We start from the raw sequence: 13,371 nt of genomic DNA on the forward strand, positions 1-13,371 counted from the left end.
TTCAGCTCCGACGACGAAGTGAAAGAAGAGGTTTATAACTTTCTGAACAGCATGGCGGCGAGCTGGTATGACATGGGCATACAAAAACTGCCACAGCGTCTACAAAAATGCATCGACAGAAATGGAGATTTTGTCGAAAAATACACTACTGGCCATTAAAATTGCTACACCACGAAGATGATGTGCTACAGACAGGAAGAAGATGCTGTGATATGCAAATGATTAGCTTTTCAGAGCATTCACACAAGGTTGGCGCCGGTGGCGACACCTACAACGTGCTGACGTGAGGAAAGTTTCCAACCGATTTCTCATACACAAACAGCAGTTGACCGGCGTTGCCTGGTGAAACGTTGTTGTGATGCCTCGTGTAAGGAGGAGAAATGCGTACCATCACGTTTCCGCCTTTGATAAAGGTCGGATTGTAGCCTATCGCGAATGCGGTTTATCGTATCGCGACATTACTGCTCGCGTTGGTCGAGATCCAATGACTGTTAGCAGAATATGGAATCGGTGGGTTCGGGAGGGTAATACGGAACGCCGTGCTGGATCCCAACGGCCTCGTATCACTAGCAGTCGAGATGACAGGCATCTTATCCACATGGCTGTAACAGATCGTGCAGCCACGTCTGGATGCCTGAGTCAACAGATGGGGACGTTTGCGAGACAACAACCATCTGCACGATCAGTTCGACGACGTTTGCAGCAGCATGGACTATCAGCTCGGAGACCATGGCTGCTGCATCAGAGACAGGAGCGCCTGCGATGGTGTACTCAACGACGAACCTGGGTGCACGAATGGCAAAACGTCATTTTTTCGGATGAATCCAGGTTCTGTTTACAGCATCATGATGGTCGCATCCGTGTTTGGCGACATCGCGGTGAACGCACATTGGAAGCGTGTATTCGTCATCGCCATACTGGCGTATCACTCGACGTGGTGGTATGGGGTGCCACTGCTTACACGTCTCGGTCACCCCTTGTTCGCACTGACGGCACTTTGAACAGTGGACGTTACATTTCAGATGTGTTACGACCCGTGGCTCTACCCTTCATTCGATCCCTGCGAAACCCTACATTTCAGTGGGATAATGCACGACCTCATGTTGCAAGTCCTGTACGGGCCTTTTTGGATACAGAAAATGTTCGACTATTGCCCTGGCCAGCACATTCTCCAGATCTCTCACCAATTGAAAACGTCTGGTCAATGGTGGCCGAGCAACAGGCTCGTCACAATACGCCAGTCACTAGTCTTGATGAACAGTGGTATCGTGTTGAAGCTGCATGGGCAGCTGTACCTGTACACGCCATCCAAGCTCTCTTTGACTCAATGCCCAGGCGTATCAAGGCCGTTATTACGGCCTGAGGTGGTTGTTCTGGGTACTGATTTCTCAGGACCTATGCACCCAAGTTGTGTGAAAATGTAATCACATGTCAGTTCTAGTATAATATATTTGTCCAATGAATACCCGTTTATCATCTGCATTTCTTCTTGGTGTAACAATTTTAATGGCCAGTAGTGTAGCTAAATGTTCAAGCTGTAAACTGATGTAAATAATTGTAGAAATAAACAGGTCTATGTACTAATAAAAAATAGGAGACCTTACTTTTGGGATTACCCTCGTAGTTTGCAAAACTCTCGTTCGAGCAATAGTTTAATATTTTTCGTCAGTCAGGGATCCGTACCAAGTAGGGCCGATAGACGAAATAGAAAAGATCCGAGGAAGAGCAGTGCGTTTCGTTACAGGTACATTTAGCAAGCGTGAAAGCGACTCTGAGACGCTCAGCTAACCACAACAGCAGACGCTTCAAGAGATGCATTCTGCATCACTGTGTAATTTACTGTTAAATTTCGGAGAACGTACGTTCCTAGAAGAGTCAGCCAATAGATTGTTTCCTCCTAAGTACGTCTCGCGAAAAGAACGTGAAGATAAAGTTATAGAGATTCGAACTCCCATGGAGGTCTGTCAGAAATCGTTCTTCCCGCTAACTATTCGCGACTAGAACAGGAAAAAAAGTAAGTGGAGCTGGTACAGGGAGTACCCTCATACACTCGCAGTAACGTGGCTTGCAGAGCACAGATGCAAATGCAGAATTGAGAAAGGAGGAATATCAGAAAAAAAACCGCGGGAATGTGGGCTGAAATCAAGACCCAAGTGCAAGGAAAAGGAATAGTCCAGTTGAACTTGTGTGGTACGGAAATGGCCTATACGAGAAGAAGAATACATACATTTTACAAAAATGGATGTACCTATGTATGTACGGTACCAACGGCCTTACCGCAGTGGTAACACCGGTTCCCGTCAGATCACCGAAGTTAAGCGCTGTCGGGCTGGGCTAGCACTTGGATGGGTGACCATTCGGTCTGCCGAGCGCCGTTGGCAAGCGGGGTGCACTCAGCCCTTGTGAGGCAAACTGAGGAGCTACTTGATTGAGACGTAGCGGCTCCGGTCTCATAAACTGGCATACGGCCGGAAGAGCGGTGTGCTGACCACATGCCCCTCCATATCCGCATCCAGTGACGTCGGTGGGGTGAGGATGACACGGCGGCCGGTCGGTACCCAAGGGCCCGTCAGGGCCTGTGGAAGGAGATTATTATGAATGTACGAGGTCTGTTCAAAAAATTCCGGAACATTCGTAATTTCGCACCGGTGGTGCGTTTGAGCGAAATGCGGTTGACGCCCCTACACACGCCTGTGTTGAATAACTGCTGGAAGTTTCATTGTTGTATGTTAGTTACTGTTCAGTGCTGTACTGAGTAGAAAGTCGTGTCTCGCAGTTTGCGAGTTTCGAGATGGCAGAGTTAGAGGAGCAATGCTTCTGCATTAAATTTTGCGTGAAACTCAAAACGTTTAGAGAGGCACGCCAGAAGACGCAGGGAGCCTAAGGTGATGAGTGCTTAAGCCGCACTCGGTGTTACGAATGGTTCTCACGGTTTAAAAATGGCCGGACGGAAGTTGAAGGTGACCCTCGTTTAGGAGGTCCTCGGAAGTCTACCGACGACGCTCATGTCAGGAACGTCGACAAACTGTGGGTGCCAGCAGAAGACTGACTGTCCGACAGATTGCAGAAGAGTGTAACATTTCATTTGGATCATATCACGAAATCCTGTGAGAAGGAAACGGCCTGAAATGTGCCGTGACAATTCATGGCTCCTGCATCACAATAACTAACCCGCACATTTATCCTTGTTGGTGCGTCACTATTGCACAAAAAACAAAATCACTGTGCTGGCTCAGCCTCCGTACTCTCCAGGCCTGCCCCTTGCGGATTCTTCTTAGTTCCAAAGTTGAAAACCCCGTTGAAAGAACAAATATTTGCAACGATAGACGAGATGCAGTTCGCAGGCGGCGCTTCACGCGATCCAGCGTTCCAAGACTTTCTTCCAGAAGTGGAAATGGCGTTGGGATCGGTTATTATAATTGTGGAGGAGAGTATTTCGAAGGAGACCATGCACAATAAGGAAAGCGTATATAATTTTGTGGACAAAGTTCCGGAATTTTTTGCACAGACCTCGTACGTTTGTATGTTCGTTTGTATGTTCCACATCTCCTCCTAAACCAAAGGATCGATTTCAACTGAACTCGGCACACATGTCACTTACAGTCTGGGAAGAATTGCTGTGGAGTTATGAACCACGGGGTAGCCTACTACGTGCGAATACATATACCTTAGTCATCCAGTATTTGAGAATGAAAGCACTTAGTGACATGCAACAAACTTTACACATAATTTCAAACCTTTACCAAACCGTTTTTTGCTGGCAATCCCCACAAAGTGGTGAAAGGATAAAAAGCTTATCGCTTACTACATTGTCGCTATTCGCGCTGTAAAACTGCGTTATTAAGAACGACGTTTTAATTTACTATTTCTTTACTGTCAACTGTATTCGCGTCACATTTTGCAGACAGTACTCACATGTAACACTGAACATACCAGAAAAATTATGTCATTGTGCGACACATAGTTCAGGAGATGTGACACCAGATGCGTGAAAAACTGCCGCACCATGCAAGACGTTTTAATTTGTTACTCTTTGCTACTAAGTCTACTCGCAACACATTTCGCAAACAGTATCCACATATGCTACTGAAAGAACTAGAAAAGACACTTAGCTCAGGAGATATGATGTCATAATTACTGAGAAACGACAAAACTGCTGCATCATGGATGACGTTTAAATTTAGTACTTCTTTACTACGAAATCTATTCCCGACACTTTTCGCAGACAGTAGGCACATATACCACTGGATGTACTTGCAAAATTATGTCACTGTACAGCACATAGTGCAGGAGATACAATCTCATAAACATTGAGCTGTGTGAAAATGAAACTGCAAAACGAAATTCGCTGGCGATACAGGTGAAATATGTGTACAAATACAAGTGAAATACGGTAAACATGTGTAAAATTTATTGGACATGTGCACACGCAGACAGAGCTACTGGTAAAAAACTTATAGTAAACCCCTAGAACTATTACAACCAAATTTGGTACACATATTAGTTACTGTAGGATACGGAAAGAAATTCGAGTACCATGAGGTAAGAACCACCAGCGTCCTATTGGAGTGAGCGTGATAATGTGGTGAAATGTGTGTGAGATCCTATGGGACTTAACTGCTAAGGTCATCAGTCCCTAAGCTTACACACTACTTAATTATCTACTAAATTATCCTAAGGACAAACACACACACCCATGCCCGAGGGAGGACTCAAACCTCCACCGGGACCAGTCGCACAGTCCATGACTGCAGCGCCTTAGACCGCTCGGCTAATCAAAAAATGGCTCTGAGCACTATGGGACTTAACATCTATGGCCATCAGTCCCCTAGAACTTAGAACTACTTAAACCTAACTAACCTAAGGACAGCACACAACACCCAGCCATCACGAGGCAGAGAAAATCCCTGACCCCGCCGGGAATCGAACCCGGGAACCCGGGCGTGGGAAGCGAGAACGCTACCGCACGACCACGAGATGCGGGCGCTCGGCTAATCCCGCGCGGCGGAGAATGACAGACGGCTAGGGGGAGGAGGGAGAGGGGAGAGAAGAAATGGTGGACAGAGAAAGGAAACAGGAGGAAATGGATAGAGACAGCGGGAGGAAAAGATAGACAGAGAGAGACGAAGGAAAATATGGAGACAGGGAGGAAATGGATACAGACAGGGGGAGGAAGAGAGAGAAAAAATGGTTCAAATGGCTCTGAGCACTATGGACATAACATCTGTAGTCATCAGTCCCCTAGAACTTAGAACTACTTAAACCTAACTAACCTAAGGACATCACACACATCCATGCCCGAGGCAGGATTCGAACCTGCGACCGTAGTGGTCACGCGGTTCCAGACTAAAGCGCCTAGAACCGCACGGCCACACCGGCAGGCGAAGAGATAGACAGAGAGAGGTGGAGGAAGAGATGGAGACTGGAGGAGAAGGAAGCAGATAGAGAAAAGAGAGAGGAGGAGATGAACAGAGAGAGGGGGAGGGGGAGATTGATAGAGAGGGAAAGAGGAGGGGATGAAGAAATAGTGTGTGTGTGTGGGGGGGGGAGGAGATGGACAGAGAGGGGGAGGAGAAGGACAGAAGGGGATGGAGCAGATGGATAGAAGGGCAGGAGCAGACGGACAGAGAGAGGGGCAGGAGATGGCGAGAGAGGGGGGGACAGAGAGAAGGGGGGAGGAAGTGGAGAGAAAGTGAAGTTATTAGCGAATGCGAATGTGAAATAATCTGGGTTAAGTTAAGTATCAAAGGTGGGTCAGATATGATAGTCGGATGCTTCTATAGGCCACCTGCATCAGCAACCGTAGTAGTTGAGCGCCTCAGAGAGAACCTGCAGAACGTCGTGAAGAAGTTTCGTGATCATACTATTGTAATAGGGGGAGACTTCAATCTACCAGGTATAGAATGGGATAGTCACACAATCAGAACTGGAGCCAGGGACAGAGACTCTTGTGACATTATCCTGACTGCCTTGTCCGAGAATTACTTCGAGCAGATAGTTAGAGAACCAACTCGTGAAGCTAACGTTTTAGACCTCATAGCAACAAATAGACCGGAACTTTTCGACTCCGTGAATGTAGAAGAGGGTATCAGTGATCATAAGTCAGTGGTTGCATCAATGACTACAAGTGTAATAAGAAATGCCAAGAAAGGAAGGAAAATCTATTTGCTTAACAAGAGTGATAGGGCACAAATCGCAGAATATCTGAGTGACCACCATCAAACGTTCATTTCTGAGGAAGAGGATGTGGAACAAAAATGGAAAAAATTCAGAAACATCGTCCAGTACGCCTTAGATAAGTTCGTACCGACTAAGGTCCAAAGCGAGGGGAAAGATCCACCGTGGTATAACAATCATGTACGAAAGGTACTACGGAAACAAAGAAAGCTTCACCATAGGTTTAAGAGTAGTCGAATCATAGCTGATAAGGAAAAGCTGAACGAAGCGAAAAAGAGCGTAAAGAGAGCAATGAGAGAAGCATTCAACGAATTCGAACATAAAACATTGGCAAACAATCTAAACAAGAACCCTAAAAAGTTTTGGTCATATGTAAAATCGGTAAGCGGATCTAAATCCCCTATTCAGTCACTCGTTGACCACGATGGCACCGAAACAGAGGACGACCGAAGAAAGGCAGAAATACTGAATTCAGTGTTCCGAAACTGTTTCACTGCGGAAAATCGTAACACGGTCCCTGACTTCAGCCGTCGCACGGACGCCAAAATGGAAAATATTGAAATAAACGATATCGGAATTGAAAAACAACTGCTATCACTTAGTAGCGGAAAAGCATCCGGACCAGACGAGATACCCTTAAGATTCTACAGTGATTATGCTAAAGAACTTGCCCCCTTTCTATCAGCAATTTATCGTAGATCTCTGGAAGAACGTAAAGTACCTAGCGACTGGAAGAAAGCACAGGTCGTTCCCATTTTCAAGAAGGGTCATAAATCAGATGCGAATAATTATAGGCCTATTTCACTTACGTCAATCTGTTGTAGAATAATGGAACATGTTTTGTGTTCTCGTATTATGACGTTCTTAGATAATACAAATCTCCTTCATCATAACCAACATGGATTCCGCAAACAGAGATCATGTGAAACCCAGCTCGCCCTATTTGCCCAAGAAATTCACAGTGCCGTAGACACTGGCGAGCAGATTGATGCCGTATTCCTGGACTTCAGGAAGGCATTTGATACGGTTCCGCACTTACGTTTAGTGAAAAAAATACGTGCTTACGGAATATCGGACCAGGTTTGTGATTGGATTCAGGATTTCCTAGAAGAAAGAACACAACATGTCATTCTTAACGGTTCAAAATCTGCAGATGTAGAGGTAATTTCGGGAGTACCGCAAGGAAGCGTGATAGGACCTTTATTGTTTACAATATACATAAATGACTTAGTTGACAACATCGGTAGCTCCGTGAGGCTATTTGCAGATGACACGGTTGTCTACAAGAAAGTAGCAACATCAGAAGACTCGTACGTACTCCAGGAAGACCTGCAGAGGATTAATGAATGGTGCGACAGCTGGCAGCTTTCCCTAAACGTAGATAAATGTAATATAATGCGCATACATAGGGGCAGAAATCCATTCCAGTACGATTATGCCATAGGTGGTAAATCATTGGAAGCGGTAACGACCGTAAAATACTTAGGAGTTACTATCCGGAGCGATCTGAAGTGGAATGATCACATAAAACAAATAGTGGGAAAAGCAGGCGCCAGGTTGAGATTCATAGGAAGAATTCTAAGAAAATGTGACTCATCGACGAAAGAAGTAGCTTACAAAACGCTTGTTCGTCCGATTCTTGAGTATTGCTCATCAGTATGGGACCCTTACCAGGTTGGATTAATAGAAGAGATAGACATGATCCAGCGAAAAGCAGCGCGATTCGTCATGGGGACATTTAGTCAGCGCGAGAGCGTTACGGAGATGCTGAACAAGCTCCAGTGGCGGACACTTCAAGAAAGGCGTTACGCAATACGGAGAGGTTTATTATCGAAATTACGAGAGAGCACATTCCGGGAAGAGATGGGCAACATATTACTACCGCCCACATATATCTCGCGTAATGATCACAACGAAAAGATCCGAGAAATTAGAGCAAATACGGAGACTTACAAGCAGTCGTTCTTCCCACGCACAATTCGTGAATGGAACAGGGAAGGGGGGATCAGATAGTGGTACAATAAGTACCCTCCGCCACACACCGTAAGGTGGCTCGCGGAGTATAGATGTAGATGTAGATGAGGGGTGGAGGAAATTTACAGAGAGAGGTAAGGACGAGATGGACAGAGATAGAGGTGGAAGGAGGAGATGGACTATTACATACCCAGCCAACTTCTGGTACTCGGCTAGTATGGAATAAATTAACACTGGTTTGATTCAGACTGGCGCTTATTTCCTACAACGTTGCCGAATTTTTCGAAACATGTTTGTATTGAGTATGGCGTAAATCGTACCAAAACATTTTCACGCGCTAAATAAATTAATATTTCTGTTGCTTTTGATATTCCTCGCACTTGGCCTCTGCGGTTTCTGTAGAAAACTACTGCAAGCTGCAAGCGGCGCACCGCAGGAGAGAGCGAGCTAGCGCGGGCGCCAGTGGACTGCGCTTTCTCAGGCCGCGCCGTAAGATTCGTTTGATGCAGCTCTCCAGTTTTGTTTGTACTGTACGTCACGCTATTTAGAAACTCGTTGCAGGAAGTCTTCGTTCCTTACTCAGTCTGAGGCAAAATAGATTATCAAGAACGTGGTAGCTGATATCGGTAACTAGAAAGATTCACATGGGGACTTAATGATATCGCTTTTCAATCACAGAGAACAAAATTATAAAATGAAGCAAAGTAGACGTAACGAAAGATCTACCATTAGCATCACCACCTCTGCTTTACCTCCAGAGTTGTTCCAGTCAGCCGGCCAGTGTGGCCGTGCGGTTCTAGGCTCTTCAGTCTGGAACCGCGTGACTACTACGGTCGCAGGTTCGAATCCTGCCTCGGGCATGGATGTGTGTGATGTCCTTAGGTTAGTTCGGTTTAAGTAGTTCTAAGTTCTAGGGGACTGATGACCACAGATGTTAAGTCCCATAGTGCTCAGAGCCACTCAGAGCCATTTGAACCATTTTTTTTTTTGCTCAGAGCCATTTTTTTTGTTCCAGTCATCACAATAGCTATTTATACTCCCCTACAAAACAAAACTCGTGAGTTTGTGTTTAGTTAGCTTACTAGTCAAGGAAGGAAATATATATATATATATATATATATATATATATATATATATATATATATATATATATATGTGTGTGTGTGTGTGTGTGTGTGTGTGTGTGTGTGTGTGTGTATAAATGATATGTTCTCTAGTATTATGGGTAACTCTAAAATATTTCTGTTTGCTGATGACACTAGCTTGGTAGTAAAGGATGTTGTGTGCAACATTGGCTCGGTTTCAAACAGCGCAGTACATGACCTCAGTTCATGGCTTGTAGAAAATAAACTAACGTTAAATCACAGTAAGACTCAGTTTTTACAGTTTCTGACACACAAAACCTGAAGTTTTAATTTCACAGAATGGGCATATGACTAGTGAAACTGAACAGTCCAAATTTCTTAGTAAACTGTCGTGGAAAACCCATGTTCAGGATCTTGTTCAAAGACTTAATGCTGCCATTTTTACTATTCGAACGGTATCTGGGGTGAGTTATCGTTCGCCACGAGAATTAGTCTACCTTGCTTATTTTCATTCGCTTATGTCGTATTGTATTATATTTTGGGGTAACTCTTCCCATTCTACAAGGATATTTTTGGTTCAGAAACGGACGGTTCGGGCAATAAGTGGCATGAGTTCACGAACCTCTTGTCGACCTCTGTTCACCAGTCTGGGTATTTTGACATTGGCCTCTCAATATGTATATTCCTTATTCTAGTTTCTTGTTACCAATATTAGTTTATTCCCAAGAATAAGCAGCTTTTACTTGGCGAATACTAGGCAGAAATCAAACCTGCATTTGGATCGGACTTCCTTAACTCTTGTGCAAAAAGGTGTGCAGTATACTGCTGCATCCATTTTCAATAAGCGGCCACTCAAATTCAAAAATCTTAGCAGTAATCCACGTGCTTTCAAATCGAAACTGAAGAGTTTCCTCATGGGCCACTCCTTCTATTCTGTCGAGGAGTTCTTTGAAAAATTAAGCTGATTCTTATTGTATTGCTGATAGCGTTTACTTAAACTTATGGACTGACTTTTTTCAGGTTCTTGAACATTTATTTTTATCTGTTATTACTTTTATGTTGTAATTTCATGTACTGACACGTTCTATGACCTTGGAGATTTGCTTCTCAATTTGGTCCTACGGAACTTGACGTGTAAATAAATAAATAAATAGACCGTTGGTGACAGAACACTAGAGCAATCATACAAGTTACATTATCGAATGGAATGAAGAGTTTCTGCTCAAAATTGGCGAAGAAAAGAACGTATGGAAAACACAGACAAGGAAAACGGGGTAGGATGCTAGAGACTTGTGTTAAAACACCAGTGAATAACTTCCATGATACCAGAGGGAGCTATAGAGGGTAACAACTGTAGGGGAAGACAGAGACTGGAATACATCCAGCAAGTAATTGAAGACGCTGGGTGCAAATGCAACTTTGGGATTAAGACGTTGGCACGGGAGAGGTCTCTTCTCTCTGATGACTAAGAAAAAAAAGTCCATGACCATGGGGTGCCGTCTCGTATTGATCTTGGGCATCATTTCTGGATGGAGTCAGAGGCTAATCATTTATACCTTATGATGAGGACCTCCACAAAGTTTGATAAATATCCGACTAGTGCTTCATGGTGCAACAATCTAAATTTCCGTTAGTATATACAACCAGAGATGTTTCAGCAATTGCTCAGCGTTTATGTATCCGGCTCCTGAAGAGTAGCATGGGTATTAAATAGTGCCAGGTACAAAACGACAAAATAAATTGACGTTATCGCGCGTTACCTGTAGTTGGTCGCAGGGGTAAGCTTGAGCTTGCCGCCACGCAGCCACGCCACGTTGATGGGTTTATCTCCGTTGACGTTGCAGTGCAGAACTGCCGTGTCCCCCTTTTTCACCGTCACCACGCTAGCTGGCGCCGAAAAATATGGCGAAGCTGGAACAGTCAATTTCATCTGCGGCGTTATAAGCCTTAATTGGGTTTGTGTGTCTCAGTAACAGAGCGATAAACGTGGTGTAGTGAACTTACAATTGACTTTGACTTGTATGACTTTTCCGATGCCAGTGCCAATGCCGTTGGTGGCCTGGCACAAGTAGAAGCCCTCCTTGTCCTCCTTCACGTTCTGCAGCAGCAGAGAGCCGTTGTTTAACAGTTTGACGTAAGGTTTCTCCCGTATCTCTTCGTATTCTCCCGACTTACTGCCTGCGGAAATACGAGGCGGTAGACTGGGTTCAGTACTGTGAGTGGAACAATTCTTGCAACAACAAGATACATACTGCTTCAGGAACAGGCAAAACATTATGTACAACAGTATTACAAAAATGATGAAGCAGTCTTTTAAAAAAATGAGAACTACATTACACTGCTAAAATAAAAAGTTGGGATAAAGAGTAACTAAATAGGGCGTATTAGCGACATTTCAAAGGAAGGTATACTAAAATGCATTATGTAAAGTAACTCTTAAGTCGTATCATATTCAAAACATTTTGTATATAAAAAGAATTTATTTCGTAGCAGACGGAATTGGGGTATAGAATCTCGGGGTCTGGTGAAGCAGGGGATACAACCCGTCGGTTTTGACCAATGAAGCCATACATTACTCGTAGATAGTAATGTCTGCACTTCGGTCCATAGATAATAAAACAGTTCTGTGTTCCGGATAAGCGCTATCATTGTACATTAAAATAGTTGAAGGTGATTTTAAAAGAGATCACTACATATTGCTGAAAATATTCTTCTTGTGCATTTATTAACTTAATTGGTTGTTTCTAATTCATTCGGTACTTAATTTCATTCTTAGTGATATTGAGGTAATTTGGACTATTAGTTTCTTATTTTAGAACAATTTTTACTATCTCATTTTCGTTTGTATGTATGGATTTACCTGTTCCATTTAATCTTGATGATTTACGACAGGCTAAGGGCAAAACATGTTGGCCACGATTTGTTTTTTGTAAATGTGTGGTCTCATTACTGAGTATGTTCGATGTTATGAGTGCGGCGAACATAGGTGCCTCACAAGTGTATCCGTCGCCGTACTCACTACTTATTCGTATGGCTCTGCAGCAGAGATAGGGTGTGGCGATCCATTAGAAGAGGGACGTGGTTCGAAAAATCTAAGCTCGCCTTGAAAGACATTATGAAAATCACTTACTGTTGGTGTTTGAGATATCCTGTGTGGCTGTGTGTGCATGAATGTCGTGTGAGTAAGCGTACGGTTGTGGATTGGTATTCTTTTTTGTAGGGAAGTGTGTGGGGAGTACATGAAATATAGGGGGCCGTTGGAGGGGGGGTGGGAGGTGGGAATGTTATGGTCGAAATTGACGAATCACATTTTGGCAAAAGGAAGTACAACAGGGGGGAACCTCCGGCGGGATTATGGGTTGAGGGGGGGGGGGGGGGCAATAGTTTCAGGTCAGGAGACTGACAATGTAGTGTTCAAAGTACTACCCAATCGAAGGAAGGAAGTTTTGGTCAGCTTAATTGAAGATCACGTTGCAGAGCGTTCCATTGTAATTTCAGACGGGTTTTATTCATATAGGGATTTAGGGGGCAGGGGTTATCAGCATCTCGCAGTAAATCACAATATTGAGTTCAGATCATTATCCACAAGGGCTTGCACAAATAGCACAGAGGGATATTGGTCAGCTGTGAAATCTCTTGTAGGGAAAGGGAAACGCCAGATTTCCACACTTCAGAGTCACCTAGATAAATATTAATGGAGACATAGTGATCCACAAACATATTGCCCGTTTAAATGTTTTAAACACGTTGGGCAAATCTACCGTCCGAAATATGTTAGCTTATTTCACAATAGGATAGGGGGTGTGCATTTGACTATTTTGACGTATTTCATTGTTGTACTACAGCAATACGTATGTTTTCGTGTAGTCCAGTACGTAATAGAAATTTCGGAGCTGTCGTTCTTCTTTCGTTTCTCAGCACTAGTATCAGTACGATTTTTTCGAATCTATACTAGCAATATTGAAGGCGGAACGGCCGACGCAACTGAAATTTATATCTCGTCCTTCAGTTAACCTTTACACTGACACTATGTATTCGAAAAGAACGACATATGTAACATTGATGAGATTTACCAATATATGTCAACCAGAGAACAGGATACAAATGTTGTGTATAGCTAAATAGCTCAAGTAAA

General features: G+C 43.9%; 1 protein-coding gene and 1 pseudogene across 1 annotated transcript in view; one reads left to right on the forward strand and one right to left on the reverse strand.

Annotated features, from left to right (window-relative positions):
* Positions 1-13,371, reverse strand: part of LOC126260723 (Down syndrome cell adhesion molecule-like protein Dscam2) — a 329,702-nt gene that overhangs the window by 224,739 nt on the left and 91,592 nt on the right. The window contains exons 8-9 of the mRNA XM_049958060.1: positions 11,241-11,414; positions 10,997-11,147 (exon numbers count right to left, since the gene is read on the reverse strand). Coding sequence (XP_049814017.1) covers positions 10,997-11,147; positions 11,241-11,414 — 325 coding nt within the window. The remainder of the gene's footprint in view (positions 1-10,996; positions 11,148-11,240; positions 11,415-13,371) is intronic.
* LOC126261101 (5S ribosomal RNA) lies at positions 2,264-2,381 on the forward strand (annotated as a pseudogene).

The sequence above is a fragment of the Schistocerca nitens genome, chromosome 5 (genome assembly GCF_023898315.1).
Source record: "Schistocerca nitens isolate TAMUIC-IGC-003100 chromosome 5, iqSchNite1.1, whole genome shotgun sequence".
In the NCBI taxonomy this organism is placed as follows: Eukaryota; Metazoa; Arthropoda; class Insecta; order Orthoptera; family Acrididae; genus Schistocerca; species Schistocerca nitens.